The sequence below is a fragment of the Bombus huntii genome, chromosome 15 (genome assembly GCF_024542735.1).
Source record: "Bombus huntii isolate Logan2020A chromosome 15, iyBomHunt1.1, whole genome shotgun sequence".
Classification (NCBI taxonomy): Eukaryota; Metazoa; Arthropoda; class Insecta; order Hymenoptera; family Apidae; genus Bombus; species Bombus huntii.
The window spans coordinates 4,464,040-4,483,141 of record NC_066252.1 but is presented as its reverse complement, the minus strand read 5'-3'; the positions used below and the strand labels follow the sequence as shown (position 1 = coordinate 4,483,141).

The following is a 19,102-nucleotide window of genomic DNA, read 5'->3' as shown; positions in this document are numbered from 1 at the left end:
GTTTCGAGTTTCAAATTGTTTTATTTTAAACTTCAAATAAAAATTTAGACGTTTTAAATAAAAAATGTCAAATATTATAATTTCTAAAGGGAGAAACACGTTCACTTGCTTGAATTCTGTCAATAACGAATTCATTCGTAGTAGATATTTTATTTCCAAGTTAGGAACTGAAATGCCCATATAATAAAAAATATTTGTATCGTAATAATAATTATTATTAAATTGGGAAACGAGGGTTACGCTAAAAAGTCACTGCTAAGTATACAAAATGAAGAAAAACTCGCAAAAGAAAAACAAAAAACGAACATAGACTTTCTTTTTTTCATTTTTTTTTTTTTTTTTTGAATATTAATCGTTCTCTAATTTCTGCTCTGTATTCGCATTCATACATTCTTATCTCAACGTACGTCTTTGATGTCTCTCTCATTTGCTTTTTTTTTTTCTTGTTTCTCCCTCTCACATACATACGTACATTCTTTCAAGTTTCTTCTCTCTTTATCGCTCACGCACTATAATTCGAGATTAAAACATCCACGGTAACAAAACAAAAAGAAATTACATAAAATCTCCCCTATGGAATTTTGCACTTCTTTCCTTTCATTTAAACTTTCTTCTACATTCTTATAGTCTTTCTAGTTGATAAAGGGCTCGTTAAAAGCACATACAAACGACCGTCGTTATCGTTCGATTTTGAAAGTCATTATCTAAGCAGTTTTATGGCACGTATTCTCGTACAAGCCCTTCCTTTTACTTTTCTTTCTTTTTTTTTTACTCTCTGTTCCGAGAAAAAGAAAACTTTTTCCTCTTCTTCATACCACTTCTTCCAATTCGTTTAGCCATTGTTAAATGAATTTCGCGGAATTATATCGTAATCGCAACAATAACGGATCTGCTTTTGATATATACATACACTCTGAAATCAGAAGTCTTTTTACCTTCGAAATACGGTTTATCAGACTTGGACGTGAAGAAGGTCTGTCTTAGATCGTATTTCTTTCGGAATACGTCAACGATCTTTGTCGATTCCCGACGGTTTTCCTTCGTAAAAGCTCAAAAAAGAAAAAAAAAACAAGAACTTTTTCTTACAAATACCTTGCAACATAGCACCATTAGAACAAGAGAAGCGTTTCAAGGCAAATCTAATAAAAAGATTATTTGTTATATAAAAAAAATAATTCGTGCTCCTTTTATGCTACGATGATAATAGAATCAATTGAAGTAAAAAAAGAAAAGAAAAGAAAAATGATTTCTACTTTTCGGCGCGTCGGGCGTAGCTTGAAGACCTTTCAAAAAACCGCGATCGTAAGTTCCAACAACGCTCACCATTTCACTCTTGTTTCGTAAAAGAACTTCCAAACATGAACAACTTATAATTGAAAGACATCGATATAGAAATCTGATTTTGCTAGAATGGTCAGGCGAGGACCTTTTACACTCTTGTACGTTTTAGGGGTACGAATGTTTTTTTTAACATTATCTGATATTTTATTTTTGTTTTTTTTTTCCTTTATCAGAGTATCCTAAAACGAACAAATTCTATTAATATGTCTACATTTAACATGGATATACCATCGGTACTTTTTTTCTTTTCTTCAGAACTTTGGTGGCCCGCGATGTTCGATCGCTTTCGGCAGCGATCACGCGTATTTTAATCAGTCAATTATGCGATGGTGCTCCTTAATTGGAATTTAAAATAAAAGATTCGCATGCTTCTTTTTCCTTTTTCTCTCTGATTTGTTATTTTTCACGAGCAATCTCTCTGTCAATAAAAAATGAAAACATTTCCTTCTTTTATCTACGCTTTCGTTTCGTTATAGTTCAATGTACAAGAGATTTTCTAGAAGTATTCTGCAAAATATTGCGTTGCACCCTAATAAGAATATATTTATATATATGCAGCGATACGACTATCGTTGGCCACACAAATAAGACAGCCTGTACATTTACTAAATCTTAACGCACTTACGTAATATTGAAAGATATAATGCAGGGAATTTATCTAGCTTAACGAATACGTGATTATATACAATATATACATATCTCGTTGCTATAACATCGCTTGCGTGCACTTATTTCTTAGAACTGACTACAGATTAGTGTGTATGGTGATAGTGTGTACGTGTCAATACAATGAAAATTGTCTAAACTTACACAGTAGAATAGGGTTCTCGCGATCGTTACTACGTAAGATTTGTCGTTATACAATAAACAATTATACATTCTGGCGATCCGTCGGTTAAAGATCTCGCATATACACATATATGTATATATATATGTATATATATATGTGATATACATGTATATGTATTTATATATATTTCTTTATTTATTTATATATTTATTTAGTTATCACATCGCACGTTCGAAATTAAGAAATTTGGACTCATAATGGAGAATTGAATTAATCTCCTGAAAAAATTTGCATTTTCGCGGGAAGATATAAAAAAAAGAACGTAAAATAGTCATTGAATTTCTTAATTGATTATTCCTAGCATTTGACCGTTACGGATGTACATTTAAACTTCGTGAAGAATGAATGTTGAAAGAATTGTTTTATCGAATGAAAAACAGTCAACAGCATTCATTCATTTCTAATATTGAGTTCAGTATTTTTCTTTCTTCTTAATCCTTTTTTTTTTTTTGCTTTTTTCTTCTTTCCCTTTAATCGTTATCACAGTGTTTTAGTACGTTTTTCTTAATTAATATCGAATATCCTCTCGAATATATATAAAAATTAAAATAAGACCGAAACATCGTTTCATCGATTTCCATTTACAATGAAGTTATCTCGTTATTATTGTTACATATAAAAAATTATTACCTAATTTATTGCATGATATATGCATGTACACACTTATTTCACTGTATGCACCTATTTTTCGTTTATGGTTTAAACTTCGTTTGATCTCCTCTTTTTTTATTTTTTACGTTCGACCGACACTGTATTATTCTTCCTATATCGTTACAATTGAATATTTAGAACGTTATTCAAAACGACAGTGTATTTTTAAATGATCGTCGGTAAATGCTTAAACGATAACGTAAATACACATTCTTCTATCGCGATTTAAGTTTATTCGCTGAATGTCTTTATTATTTATTGACAATTACGAGGAAATTCCTCATCGAGTAATTTCAGTGAAAATAGAATTCGAAGCGAGGAATCCGACGGATCTTTGTCTCTAGAAATGAAACCGATATTCGTTACACATCGGAAACCCTAGATGAGATCCCATTGTCTACTTAGACGTTGGAGCAGCTGGCTGATGCTGCCCCGCCATCCCCAGTCTTGGTTGCGAGGAAGCAAGTAATTCTTTGTAGTACGCACTAAATTCCGGCGGTAAAAACGACGTGGCAGCCGTGGGCGGAATCGGCGGGGGAAATAAACCATTATAGAATGCGGAATAGTACATGGGATCTAAAATCGGTAGGAACTTGCCGGGCGTGTTTGGCAGTTGTGGAAAGAAAGCTGGATTGTTTTGCGGTACCGTAGGTACATAACCAGAAGGTATACTCGGAACACTGTGTCGTCTTCCAGCTTCGGTTTGCCTCGGTTCCTGTGGCTGGTGTTGTTGTTGTTGCTGTTGTTGTTGAGCGATTAACGATTTATCGCCCTCGCTGATTCGACGCTGTTGCTGTTGATGTTGTTGATGCATATGTTGGTGCTGGTGATGATGCTGATGTTGAAGTGAATGCTGCTGATGCTGATGCTGATGCTGATGCTGCTCCTTACCACCGCTCATTTCTACGTTTTTTCTCCTATCGATCGTATTCTGTTGCTGAATCGTTGCCATTCTAGGATAATTTCCACTATTCAGGTGATTTAGATTAGGTACATTCGGTATAACAGGATGACTCGGCTTCCTAGGTGTGTACGGTGAAACTGGTTCACTCCTCGTCGTGTACTTGCCATTCAGGTGTTGCCTTCTTTGCACAGGTATCGCGCTATTTCTAGATGGACTCGATACTCGAACATGCGTCGGTGTACTTAAGTGATTATTTTTTTGCTTAGGGTTTACGATCGTAATTTCTAAGTTATTCGAAGCCATCGTTCGACTGTCCAGTACGTTCTGGTAACCAGGGAAGGTACTTCGTTTCGAACAATCTGTTGGTTTCTCTTTAATCGACGAGTTCCTCATCTCCAAGTTTAATGGATTAGGCCTCGGCACTACAGGTACTTTCACTATTTCTAAGCTCGGCCTCGGAAACACCGGCTTGTTCGATTTTTGTGTTAAGTCGAGGACCCCGCTGTACACAGGGTCGTTATTATTGTGTATCTGATGCGGCTGCAAACGATGCAGCGTGGGACGATACTTTGGAGGGATAGGAATCTCTTTCGGATCTCCGTAAACCATTTTTTCGTTGTGTGCGAATATCGACTTTGACTGTGTCACCTTGGGCGGAAATATCCTACCGTTAGGAACAATTGGCGGTACGAAACGATGATTTGCTTGATGCAACCCTGATGACGCTGGTGGCGGGACATTAGCATTCGCGTACAATTGTAGCAACGCGGCGTTATTAGAAGTACCAAGATTTATTACGCGGCTGTTCACCATATTATTATTATTCATCATAATATTATTATTGTTATTATGATGAGCGGGATGTTGCTTGGTCGGCGTTTGTAACCGTGCTTGATGATGATGATGATGCTCTTGAGGAGACGATAACATATGTCCTATGTCCGGCGTTACGGTGACGGAAATCAACTTAGGAATGGAATTAGGTGTGACTGGAAGAGGATACGATATTGGCGGCTTTTCTTCGGATTTCATTGTTGCTGGCGCAGGAGGATTGCTTTGAATCACGCTGGGTCGCGTATCCAAGTCAACGGCAGTAACTTCAAGACCACCCTCGCGAAGTATTTCCAATTTACGTTTCTTAAAACTGGGAATGATTATCTTATCCCTACTCGTGTCACTCTCCGTTTCCAGGTCAATCACTTCTGGTGATCTAGGAGGCACTATCGTCTTCTCCGCGAAAATTGACTTCTCGCCGAACAACGGTATGTTCTCCTTACCCTGCGCCAACAGGGTGGTTTGTTTAGGATCTAGTTTGATTTCTTTCATATCTTTCTCCGGCGGTGGTGTTAATGTTACCACCGTAGAAGCATTCGTTACCACTGTAGTTACCGGAAGACCCGGCGGTGAACACGACGGTGGAACTTGTTGCGATATCAGAGGACTGTTGAGCTGCCTCTCTAATACACTTTGACTTCCAGTACCATTCGTGGGTGTCGTAGAAGGTGTACTACTCGGCGTTGAAATTGACGTATTAGAAGAAGGTGGTGGACTTGGTAGTTGGCTTGTTTGCTGGCTGGGCGATGGCGTACTATTGGCAATCATAGTATTTAACGATTTCAAGCGTTCTTGTTTCACTCGTACGCTACGCAGAGACGATGTCTTGCCAGTCTCCGTCTTCGGTTTTTCGCTCGAAAGGAACGGCTGTAAAAATAAATTTAATTATCATATCGCTCGTATTATTCAATGAACGAGCATCGTATAAAGTATAGATGATGAAGTATCTCGACGATACTTACTGCTGCCGACGATACAATTGATTGAAGGGGAGGAGTTGTAGCAGTAACATTCGTTTCTACAGGGGGAGGCGTTTCCGATGGATATGAATCGTTCGTCTCTTGCTTATTATCTTCGGACTCCTCGGACACGCTGCTACTCTTACTTCGCCTTCCGGGTGTTAGTCTAACTTTCGCTTCCTCTCCTCTTTGATACCTCTCATAGGGTAACAGCAACCTGTTCGTACGACCCATTCCATAGACCGTCACTAACTTGATCACTAGTATATAAAATCATTCGAATACTTTACCTTTCGTAATGCCGTCGAGTGATAGTCGCAGCGCTGGTGGATCCTGTATTACCACCTATGTCGTCGTAAATGTTCTTCCAGAGTCGACCAGCACTGACGGAATCGTAGCCACCGAGCAATTGCACTTTCGTATAAAATAGGAAGAGATCGACTGTAAACAAAAGAACATTGTTAGTCCGATATCTTCGTTGTATCTTTAGAACATTTATTATAAGGAACGTATGAGTTTGTCAAAAGGAAACACTGCTGTAGATCAGCTTCGAACAGTACCAATCACTGTTTCAATTTAAATTACAATATATTAATATGTTTTTATATGTACGCAGGCGAAGATATGAGATCTTAATTAAAGGAGTCTAAAAATGTTTTCCGCCAATTAAAAAAAAAAAAAAGACGTCACACAGATACTGACTCTGTCTGTAGCCCAGCAGTGGCATCTTTCCGACAGGCGTACCCCGCGAGTTCATGAAATTCTGCACATCCGTTAGGAATTTCTTTTCCTCGGCGGTGGTCTTTCGCTCGCTTCGTCGTACTACCGACGAAGGTGGCCTTCCAACGCTCGGTACCACCACGTTCGAACTCGCTGGGGCACTCTTCGAGGTAGACGCCACGGATGCCTCGCTCTCGTTGCTCGATTCTCCTGGCGATGCGCTACGCTTTTTACGCTTCCTTCTCGGTCTTCCTTTCAATTTCGGCGCTAAAACATTATTTTACATTGTTTATTTAAATAATTTTTTTTTTAATTCAATCATTCTCATTAGATTAAACCTTTAAGAATGCAATAAAATAACGAAGAATCGAGAAAGCAATTTAGAAAACAAGTATTTCTTTATCTCCTTAAGATTTCTTGCATTTCTGTTATCAGATACTCCTAATCTGTTAGAAGAAATTAATAGTTGCGTTATGTATGATGTTACTTAATATTTGCTATATTGTGGCAAGATTAAGAAAAATATACTCCTGATCGTGTTTTTCTGGATTACTGGGTAAATACATATATGAGACATTATACGTTTACGATACCGTAATGTTCTTCTTTAATATCTGACGGTTATTAAAAGTCTTACTGTTTGTTTTAATGCGATACACACAAAAGATGATGATTACCATTGGAATTAAATTAATAATGGGACAATTCACGTCTCGCACGATTTCCGTTTCAAGTAAAAAGACTGCCATTAGGATCGCGTGAAATTTTTTTATTTCCCGTAACGAGTCGAAATTATACGCAAAATGTGAATATAAAATAACCTTGGTTATTACAATTTAAAAAGTAATCATTTTAAATAGCAACAAAGAAAGAACATTATATTTCGTGAAATTTTTCGTCACAAAAGTTTGAAACGTACAAAACGAACAAATCGATATGTGCATTGTGAAAACTGTAATTACTATGAGTAATAATATGATGTATATAATATTTTATGTTATTGTAGGATAACAAGGTTAGTTTTACTACATAACGAATATTTTCAAATTATAATTCATATTTCTATCTGCTTTACATTACCAGAGCTGAACATATATATGTATGTAATTGTTTATATCAATGCCATATGGCTAATTTTAACAAAATTAAAGAAGAACACCTTCAACCATCGACTGCTCACCAAAAAAGTACATTTATTAGTTTTCGAACTTAATTTAGCACTGTACGCATTTTACACTGGACACTTGCAATATAGATCAGTATATGATATTGTTATCGTTTCTTTATAAGTTTCTATATCCATTTCACTTGTACGTATCACATTTCAATACAAACTCTGTCCAGAAAGTCATTCCTTATATCTTTTGTATGAACCACGATAATTTTACTCACCAGCAACTCGAAAATACACAATTTTATTTTCTTTAATCTTCATTAAAATAGTCATTGTCTGTCTATAACGGCGTCAAAATTAAATAAACGAAACAATCAATGTGCACAATATACAAAGTCACACCATCACTGTTGTCACCTTCACTGGTAAAATTTCTAGAAATCCTAGCAGAACAGTTCGATTGATATTTGTAGATGGATGTTTGTTCTACTGAATGTATTAATCCGGATTATGACCTTCGCTGTTATGGTTACAAAGTATCTTTCCAATAAAGTAACACGTCGTGCACGATGGAACTTTACAATAACGTTCTTCCCGCTAGCTTTACTCGACACGTTCTGTTGTTTTTTAAATACTTCTCTAGTCTTTAGCTAGTCTATGCAATCGTCTGCTGTGACTACGTGCAGCTAATCTCGGTCGGTAAATGATACCCAAAATTGCCGAAATTAATATGTATCTACTTTACGCAATGATTATTAATTATATTATGATTATGAATAATTATTAATTACCACGTAAGAACAGCATGGTATCTGATGTTTAATAAACAGGGTACTGAATAAAATTTTTACTTAGCGGACAGTATTTGTCGATTTAGTTAAAGATTAACGAATTATGTTCAGTACATTGACTTCTTAAAAAAAAAATAAGCTCTAGTTGTCCTGTTAATTGGATTAGGGAATAACTTTATTTTGATACTTAAGAGAGGTTAAATATTAATAGTAAGATACATAAATAAAGTAGCTAAAATAGGTAATTGGTAAATTATAGAATTAAATAGAAAAATATTCGATAAATAGGTAAATAAAGTCAGATAATAGTAGTGGGTTAATAGGTTAACAATTGAGCGCGTACCTAGGTGATTGCAGAGGAGCTCATGAGTTTCAAGGTCCGGGTAGTCGAAGGTATCTCTGCAGAAGAGTACCCTCGTACCTGGTGTGGCGGTGAATCCACCTAGTGCAGCTGCTATGGACGAGCAAAGCCAAGACGGTTCGGCACCTTCGAGCCTACGCAACAGTGCTCGATATCGACAGTACCTGGGGTACGAGAGCACGACCACTTTCGTTTGAGAAATACAATCCGATTTCCTTGTGTTGTGATTGCTTTCGTATTCCTTCTGTTGCTTATCGACGTCTGAGAAATCGATGCCAGGATCGGTGAGCACCTGAGGTTGTGGTATTTCATACCTTAGCGGACTGTTCGCCGGAGATGACGTCGGGGACGGTGGATAAGACACCTCGCGACCCCACGACCATTCCAACGTAGGCGATAACCAGGTGACGAGATCGTGAACCCGCACGACCACCTTTTCCGATATCGTCAGCACTTCGTCCTGCAATCAGACAAATATTTTCCTTTTATAGTAATAATTGCTTAATAATTAGTAATTTAGTAGGTACAAAATAGAAAGATATAAAAAAAAAGAGTAGAATAATTTATAGAAATCGATAAATTATATTTTAAAGCGTGATTCAAGAGCGTTTATTATAGATAAACGTAATCACAAGATCTTTAGCGAGTACGAGCTATTATCCGCGTTACGTCACTAACTTATCATTTAAGTGACCCCTATTCCGTTATTAAATCTTCTCCTCAAACTTGCTTTTATAGACTCTATAAATATGTATTTCCTCGAAACTTTTGTGTATTACTATATCTTCTAAAAGTAGGACGAAAAGTTCTCCATGTGTTTCATCATGCAACTTTTCTTTACGATAAAACTTGCAGGGCATGTTGAAACAATGTTTTTATATTAAATTAAATTACTTGTTGAATTAAAATAAATTACCTAACAAGAAAAGGGAGATAAACAAGATGATAATCAAGTTAGGCAATTTCCATGGAAACTTTCGGGATTTCTATTGTCCGAGGATGCAGGAACCTCTTTTACCAGTGAGACCTATCTAGAGTATTATTTTACCGACCTTTCATCGACAGGTGGAGGCACGGTCAAGTCCCTGCGCTACTTAAACTTCCCGATAATCTGACCTGTCCTGTACATAGATCTACTTGTCGCGTGTACGGCTAACACACCTATGTGCTCGTTATGTATACACATAATCCAGCCAACGTAACTCGTGGTTTATGTTGTACCTCGAGTGCATCGTTACCTACTCTGCTTCGGCGATAATTTAATTGTCCGTTGATGCCAGCGGCGACGTTATTTTCACAAAGTTTCAACTAACTCTTGGATCTGCTGATTTGTGGGATTTAATTCAACTGTAGGATATTGGTACCCATTAAAGCTTAAAGTATAAGTACATACGTTAGGAAGATTGCAAATGACAGTAATAAAGTATAAAGTTATAGAAATAAAAAAGTTCTTTTCGAGTAAATAATTTAATATCCGAAGATGGCTGAAATTGCATGATAGAACATGATAGATGATAAATGCCATACGCGCTCTTCGTGTATCTCGAAGATCGAACAATGCTAGTAATGACTCATAAGGTAAACATTGGTGTGAAATTTATTACCGAGACGTTGGACGCCTATAAATCAAACAAGAAAAGTAAACGTACAGCGCGACTAAGTATTAATGTTGTTCTTTTTCATCGTTCCTCGACCTTTGAATGAACATAAGACGAGCGGAAAATCAAATCGTAGAAAATAAAATGAACTGAAAACGTAGCCATTTAATTAATAACGAGTTAAACAATTCCAACTATCCAAGACTGAAATAACTGTATTTATTCAAACAACGCGAAGTATGATGTTATATTTAATTAACATCGCCCGGTTCTCTACGACGTTCCTTCGCAATTAGCTTATATAACTGGAAGATTCGTTAGCGGCAAATCGAATCGTCCGGAAAGAATTGAGATTCAACGAGGGGCAATTGTGAGATGCACTTGAACCGGTGGCTCTGCGAGTAAATCCGTTAACCCACGGCGAAAAGAGCCTTGAGCCAAGTAAAATGGCCGGGTTTTAACCCCTTGCACTTCAACTGCCAGTCAGAGTTAGCTGTAAGATGCTGGATGTTTCAATGGAACCACTGCTAAGTTTGACAATATCGTTTTATACTATTCAAAGAACATATACAGACTCACCAAAGTATTCGACCACTTGTAGACACTTCTTATTAGTATACCACCGGTTTGAAATTTTATTAGTGTAGTGAAACGCTATTCAGAAACAAGCTTAATACGAGCATATATTTCTCAGACATCAAAAAAAAAAAAAAAAAAAAATTAAGCAATTGGTTGTCAATTATATCAAGAAATCTCAATATTTTATGGGGCCATATTTAAAGAGATATGGCTAATTATAATTGGAAACAGAATTTAAATATATACTTGTTCGTCTATGTTACGATATGATGTTCTATTTAGTTTGTAAGTCACTGTAGCCTGGGTTATACTTTCATCTTTTAGCTCCGTGTTCATCCGTGCCCTGCTTCAACTCTCGCCACTCCACTTCTCTTTTCCTCTGCTTATCTTTTTCCCCTCCTACCTATTGCTCGTCTTTCTCTCGTCCCTCGTTCATATCCCACTCTCCATCTTTTCTTCTCCCATCTCTATACCTCTTCTTCTTTCAGCTTTCAGCATTACCTCCCTTCTTTTTTACTCCCTCACCCTTGGTCACTTATTTGCCCTCCTGTTTGTACCATCTTTTCTTTGCTACTTTACCTACTCGCTCGCTTTCTCCGCTCCCTCTAATATACAATCACCAGATTAATTTGCTGATTGAAATAATGTACCGAAAAGTACCCTGTGTTTTTACGTATCATTTCTTTATTAAAAATAAATTATATCATATTTACATGTACAAGGACTGAAAGCAACTAAAATTGACGCGTCTTCGTTAACTTCTAATTTGTGAAATGTTTCATCAAGGAACGGTCCAGTTAATTCGTATAAAAATCTGCAGTGTATCAGAAAAAAAGACGTATTTTTTTGATAATTACAAGAGGCTATTGACGAGGGCGTGTCAGTCCCAATGCTACTAATGCGCTTCGCAACAGATTTATTTGCCTCTTTTGGTCACGTTCATCGCCGCTCGTTTCTTCTCATTGTCAATCTCAAAGAAAATCTTGCTATTTTCTCTTTACTACGCCGTTCCATTTCCCTGTCTCCTTCGTGCTTCCGATACCAACCGTATGGTTGGTCGCTCTCTTTCGTGTTCTCCGCCCCTGAATCACGACTCTGAAAACAAACTTTTCGTCTTAATCGCTGGGATACGCGGGAAACGATAGAACAGAATGTTGTAACCGAGAAGTATCACGCGTAGCACAAAGAAGAATCTTCCGACATGAATGCCTTTTTTCTCTCCTTTGTTCTACTCGCCTCTTCGTGTATTTATTGTCATGATTTCCTAAGAGGGTTCTCCTCTACGTTCTATTGACTTTTCGGATTGCCAATAGCTCTCTCCCTCTCTCTTCTTCCCTTTCGCCCCTCGTTGCCCTTTCACCCTTATTGATTTCGTTAACACGAAGATATCGTTTTAATTAAATCCCTCGATAGTTTTTGCATCATTTGCCCACGGCTACAAAACCGTTTGTTATCAGATACGAAATCGTGTCTGATTATTCGTGTATTACATTCGGTGCCGTTGTTTCTAGAGAGCGAGTAAACTGCGGCAACTTTGTAATCACGTTAAAGCTGGTAGTGAAACTGATGGCGGGAGTTCAACTCGCAACTCGATTCTATTTAAATATTTAAATGTAGTTTTAAACTTCCATCCCCGGACGAAGTTTCTCCAAATTGGTAATCTCTTACTTTTCAATCGTCTAGGCCGAGCACTTACGTGAAATGCAATTAGCCAACTGTAAATTTTGGATAGCGGGGAACATCGATCAAAGAGCGTCGTATTAGTCGTGGTACGAGGGCTGTGAATAGAAATGACTATAAAATTAATTATATGACTAGCGACGCGACACTAGCGCTATACTTACTTAATTAGTACTACGCTATATCAAAAGTAGGGCAGAATTACGCATTAATGAAAATATCTTCTTTGCGTATAATGCAATTAACAGTGTATTCTGGTGTTACGTTTATGGGATTTTCTCGCATTACCGAGAGATCATGTCTAGTTAAAAATCGATAACTGCCCTGAATTGAGCTGCTAAACGGTTGCTTTTCCTAAGCGTTGAGACAACGAGTGATTTAGAGGCAAGTACATAATAGATACGTGCTTCGGTATAGTGTACGGATCTTCTCGTATCATCGAGATTCTGTCTCATTGATTATCAATAATTATCCCGAATTAAGCTAAACAGCTGCTTTATGTTAAGACGAGCGATTTAGATGCAAGCTGCTCGTGTATGCATAAGTAAATTTCCCGGGTCCGTTGAAAATTTTTAATGAAACCAACACCAACACAGAGGCAGTTAAAGTTACGTTTTATTAATAGCTGAATGGATATTTCAATAAATCTTATGGCGGAACATTGAAACGCACATATTTCAAACAGCCCTCCGGCAAAGTATGCACTTGCAAAATTCAATTTAACAGAGCTACGAACGTACTGTTTGAGGCGTAAACTTTTCGCAAAGAAACAACTACCAGAGGAAATTACATTTTAAGGTTTATAGTATCTTGAAATATTAAAATATATCTGGTGGGAAACAAACGTCCGTGACTTCCTTTCCGCGACTCTTTATTACACCTTCATGTTTACCCGTAGAAATATGGTTGCTCGAAGGAACTAGGAAAATATACAGCGTCCCGGCAATCATAGTACAATCGACAAGGGGGTGATTCCACATGGAGAAATATAAAACACAATCTTTTCATACGGTGCAACGTTTCCAATGAAACTGAATTTGAAAATTTGTCTAGTCAGAACGTGGAATAAAACTGTACCGTTTTAAGGCCATCGAGAAAATAGAAAGTTATAATCTATATTTTCAACTTATTTCCATACGTTGTATAACCTTCTATCGATTATTTGCTCCTGTCCAGTCTGGACTTAGACAAGTTGGCTTTCACAAAAATAAAACGTCGCACGAAACAATTTAGTTCTATAGCTTCGATTAGTTTTTTCACGTAGAATTATCCCCCTGTCGATAATTCTACCATAATTGGCAGAATACTCTGTACAAAAGCGAAAGAGAAAGAGAAACTTTAATCAGGCGAAAACGATAAAATTAAAAGATAGAAAGAGTCATGTGTTCCTTGCGAGAGAATAAAACGATTGTTATGAAACGAGAGCGGCACCGAGTCGTTTTACACCTCTAAAATTTAGCTAACTTCCGTCGTCTGTACATTTAGAAGATGAGACAAACTCTCTCTATGCAGCCGAGTATTCCCCTTGACTGCACATATCCGAGATGTGTATCTAGAAGAGGGAGAGCCAGGGAGTCAACCAGAGAGGTAGGGCGAGAGGGTTAGGGAGAGACAAGGCGATAGCGGGATTAAAGGGGTCAACGGAGAGAAAGAGACAGGGCGAAAGGGTGAGAGAGGGTTGCGCAGCGAGGGGAAACCAGCGCACATGTGTAAGGGCAACAATGTGCCAGAAGGTAGTGCAATGTTGGCACAGATACAGACGCAGATTTAACCCCAAACTCATGACATGGACAGTATGCACGGAATCATGTGGAAATGTATTCCGACGTTGCTATGGGGATTCGCTGCCACCCTAAACACACCGATAACCTATCAATTCTCGGAGACTAAACGACCCCACAAAGTATAATATCTTCTACGTAATATAAAAATTATTGTGTGCCATCTAATCCCACATTGGCAGATGGCTACAATGGATGAAATTTTATCCCGTACGAATTAAATAATACCGTAATAATATCGTTCGTAATCTTAATCGAACATTTTAATCAAAGATAGCTTAATAAATTTTAATCAAACATCAGAGCTGGCGAAATCGTCGAAACAAAGCGATTGTAATAAATTTAAAGGATTACGAAACTCGCCTTATAATTTCAACCGTGAGACGCTACGTTTATGGAAGATTTAATTATGCAAAGGTATATAAAATATCCAAAGTACTTGTACCGCTCGTTATAATATTTAGTAAATGAAACAAATCTCTGGCCAGGTTCCACTCTTTCGACTATACATTTACATAAATGTCTTCAGTCTGCTAATAATCCATTAGCGGTGATTAATGCGGCTGTAAATCAATTAAAGAAGAAAGAATAATATCCGATAACGCGTTTTATCGTAAATAGCACATTATTCTCGTAAATTTTTCCTTTGCAGTTCGCAATGGCCGTTGATATCGCGTGAATAATAGCTGGACATCGCAGCTCGCTCGAATGGCGTGTTTACACTCGAGTAATTGTTACAAGCATGTACTCGATTAAGATTTTATCAAGCTCGCGCGATTCGTCAATTCCATCGTGCATTATCCTTTATACTCTATGCGATATGGTAAGGAGGAAAAATTGGCACGATGAAAAATCCATTCATATCGGTGAACAGAGACGTTATATACGTACATTCCGGCAACATCTGTCAAGCGGAAGAGAATCGGTCTTGTTTCACGATTTCATATCTCTGAGCGGCCATTAAAGAGTGGCGTGGATGGATTAAGTCAATTCTTGCGCAGGCTAACAACCAATATCAAGGGACAGGATGAGAAGGGTTCACAGTTAACTGCTAAACCAGCGAAAAGATAGGGTAAAACGTCTCGGGGAATGTTTTATGGCAAAGGTCCAAATGATGTTTGTGGCTCGGCAGAGAATACTAAGAATTGTTAATGAACTTTCGCTGTGTGTATCAGGAAAAGTAATTTCTAATTTGAGTAATCCCTTACCTCCTTCTTCCTTGTATCTCTCCTTTGTTATCTCTTGCTGTTTGGCGTATTCGATCTTTCGTGGATTACCAATTATCCTCAGAGATTTTTCTAGGTTTTGAGAACGTCCTTCTCGAATAAAAACCACTGTTGCATCAGATACGAAGTTGTTTTATCGTTCCTATTTATTCGTTTCCTATTTATTATATTCTCCAAATATTTTGTACGAAAAGATTGAAATGAAAAATGTTGGAGTATTCGCGTTCCTGCAGGAAGATAAACATAGGACAGTGTCGTCTTTGTTACGAACCAACCCTTCAATCTTTAGCTCTTGCACTTCGATTTTACGTTCGTTTGTTTTTACCATAATCGGGAGAACAATGGCAGCGGCCGCTTGTTCCACCAAGCTTATTAAAAATCTGAATTTTTTTATTAAAATCTGTTATATACGGGCAACGAGCGTTAAATTATTTTTATATTGCTCCATCATCCGATTATTGCGCGAATGGTCGACATAAATTTTGCATTACCATTTATAAATTATTTGCAACTCTGAATTCAATTAAATTTTACAGGAAAAGTCATCCCCGCGAGCGCGCGCCAGTTGTCCAGCGCATTTTGATTAATTCGCCAGCAAAAAATAATAAATAACTCTCGAAATTGTTTTACCGGCCGTATTAATTTTAACAGGGTCGCGTTGTACGATCAATAATGTATATGTCGTTCGATTTGTTTATTTCGAGAACATCGAAACGCGCGCATCGGTTTTAATAAGGATATCGCGACACGACAAGGACAAGCCTTAATTCTTTTCTGTTGTAAACGCGAAACCGACCTCCCCTGATTCGCCCATTTACCAACGAAATTTATCGCATTAAACATAATAAACGACTTGTATACTATGCAGCATGCTAGCGATATTATTATCGTAGCTACGAAACTTTCTATCTATCTGGGTAATCTCATCTTGTGCCCGCCACCTCCTTTATCTCTCGTCTTTCACTCAACTTCTTAAGTAGTCTTTTGTAACTTAAATTAAAATAGACGTCAGGAAGAGTATTCCTCGGTCGACATCGAACCAACCAGCCGCCAGATACAGAAGAAGAAAATCGTGTGCCATCGCGAACAGGTAGTGGAAATCTGTATGATTCTAAAAACGAATAATTCGTATACGGTATTTTACGCGTCTCCGGTAATTCAGATGCTTATTCGTTAAATCGATGAATTCCGCAAAACAGGAAGTAAAATAGCTGGATGAAACATCGATCCAGATCTTTTGGTTTTGGAAAATTTCAGAGATGTCAACAAATGGAATCAACATCATGGATTATCGAGCTTATAGAAAATCAAAATCGAGGAAAATAGATCGATTTGGCAAGGGATGGAACACGCGTTCAATCGAGCTACATCGTTCAGGCCGGTAATCGTGAAACAGCGTTAAAGACGAAAAGCCGGAAGCAAACGAGAAGAAAAAATTCCGGGAGCCACCGTATAAATACGCAATGCTGCAGTTGACATATTCGCCGAGCGTACATAATACATTCATGGACGAGGGTGGTAGAGGGAGGAAGAGCCCGACGTGGTGGGGAAGTACAATCGTAGAGTGGAATATGTAGCGTGTTGGTTTTAGTGACGCTCAATCTTTGCTTGTAAACCGCACCGGGAGGCCATTACTTTGGAAGTCACGTCGTTATCCGGCCACGAATCTCACCGTGAAAAGTTTAGATTTCGAGCGTGCTTCCAAATCAAATTCTTCCCTCACCACCGCCAGGGCTTTGGAATTGTTTCTTCGTTTTTCTTTCGCCGCGAACCGGCTACCGAGCCCAACAAAGAGACGTCGTTCGAGTTTTATGGCTATGGAAGATTTACATCGTCGAAGGATAGACGAACGTGAAATCCTGGGCTTGATACAGGAAAAAAAAAGAAACGTCTCACCGAACGTAGTAAATAAAAAAAAGAGATAAAGTATAAAAAAAAGAGAGGGGGAAAAAGCAAGGAAAAAGACGGTGATAGAGAAAGAGGAAGAAAATATATGTAACACTTGCCGGACAGGAAAATACGAACAGGATTAATTTTAGCGCTTGTGACAGGTTTAAATCAATAAGTATGAGAGCCACTGCGAAGCATAAATCATTGTTAGATTAAACCCTGGAGCACGCGGTAGTAGATGGGGCAATGGCGCGCTTTCAGGAAATATAGGGTGACCCAAAAGTTCCGATCTATATTTCATCGGGTCATGTACAGATCGACACGAATAATACTAACTGAAACTAGGCTAGTTGATCGTGTATTGGTCATCTATCTTTTAACAATTCCTTTCTCTATGTTTCCCTGTAAATTCTTAAAAAATTAAAAAGAAATTTCACTTCAAAAGAATATCGTATGCGAGTTTCCCGACGGTTTGAACAGATTCCTAAAATATTTACTACCTGAAGAATTCTTTTTGGGATGATGGGGGAAAGGTGCGCAATAACCTTAACCACAGCCATTTTAGTCCCATTCAAAAGTAGAATGGCCCTCGAAATCGTGGAACAGATGGGGAAGAGACTTTTGTACGACAGATAAAGGAAGTGCGTACACGAAGAATGAAAAATTAGCGGTAAACATTTACAGCAATTAGCGGCGGTAATTAACGCGCGTAATGTGAAGGCCACTTCGCGGCGAAAGTCACTGCCTCTAATGTAGGAAAATACGTTTTTGCTCGATTCACTCAGTCTGAATGAAAACAGTACCACTTTGCAACTGGTATGCCAGGATTGAAGCTAAAAGGAATTTGATTATGCTTGGTAGTTTACACACGGTGTTTCTGGATCGATCGAGCCACCCGCTGTCTCTCCCTACCTTTCATACTGTCTTTCTCCATCTCTCCCTCTCACTCTCTGTTATCCCTCTGCCCTGGCTTCCTCCTCTCTTCTTCCTGTTCCATTTTCCTCTTTATCTGTCTAGCGCACTCTCTCGCTCTTTCTCTGTTCGTGTTTCTACATCTTCGTCTGGTTCCGTCGGGGTTCATATGTGAGGAATGGGAATTACTTTTTCAAAAGGGAATAAAAATGGAACGCGATCTCGATTTGATCGTGTTTGCTCGACATGGAGTATTTTTGAAAACACTTTTTCTCGTCGTTTATATCGCGGTCGAATCGTGAAAATTTCCCTTTTTTGTCGATATAAGCCTTATACATTTTAGGATAAATCTCTTTCCTCTTATTGAGAAAATCAAACGTTGCATCGTTACCGACTTAGACAGAAAGGATAAGAAAATAATCAACTATCCCCTGTACTTATGTCAATGAAAAGCAATTAAGGGTTCTTTTTAATCTTGTTAAATCGTTCTTTTTACCATCGCGCCATACTTGCATTAATGGCTTCGCTTTTTCGCTGCTCAAATTATACGATAACCGTAACAGAATTCGTGTGCACGCCAGCACGATTTTTATAATAATTACCGACATGTTTCAGACGATACATAATCCTCATAATCTTCGTTTTTCCGACTTTAATCCAATAAATGGCTCGTTGATGAATTTAAAGGACACGTTGGATACTTAGTATTGCGTTCTTTGGGTAATTTTCGATTCGGTTGTCCTTCGAATAAGTTTTCTGAAAGGCATGATAAATACTAATGCGGTTATACTATATTCACTGAATGAAACAGATAGAGTTGAACATTTCAGCTAAGATTCAAAGTTTCTTGCTTGCTCTTCATGAATATATAATGTTCAACATTGTCTCACTGAGGAAAGGAAGCTTGTGTT

At 37.9% G+C, this 19,102-nt stretch overlaps 1 protein-coding gene across 1 annotated transcript in view; it reads right to left on the bottom strand.

Annotated features, from left to right (window-relative positions):
- Positions 1-396: 396 nt before the first annotated feature.
- LOC126873692 (protein split ends-like) overlaps positions 397-19,102 on the bottom strand; it is a 174,381-nt gene continuing 155,675 nt past the window's right edge. Inside the window, exons 3-7 of the mRNA XM_050634816.1 lie at positions 8,508-8,985; positions 6,242-6,526; positions 5,830-5,980; positions 5,543-5,756; positions 397-5,447 (exon numbers count right to left, since the gene is read on the bottom strand). Of these exons, the coding sequence (XP_050490773.1) occupies positions 3,240-5,447; positions 5,543-5,756; positions 5,830-5,980; positions 6,242-6,526; positions 8,508-8,985 (3,336 nt within the window). The 3' untranslated portion in view covers positions 397-3,239. The remainder of the gene's footprint in view (positions 5,448-5,542; positions 5,757-5,829; positions 5,981-6,241; positions 6,527-8,507; positions 8,986-19,102) is intronic.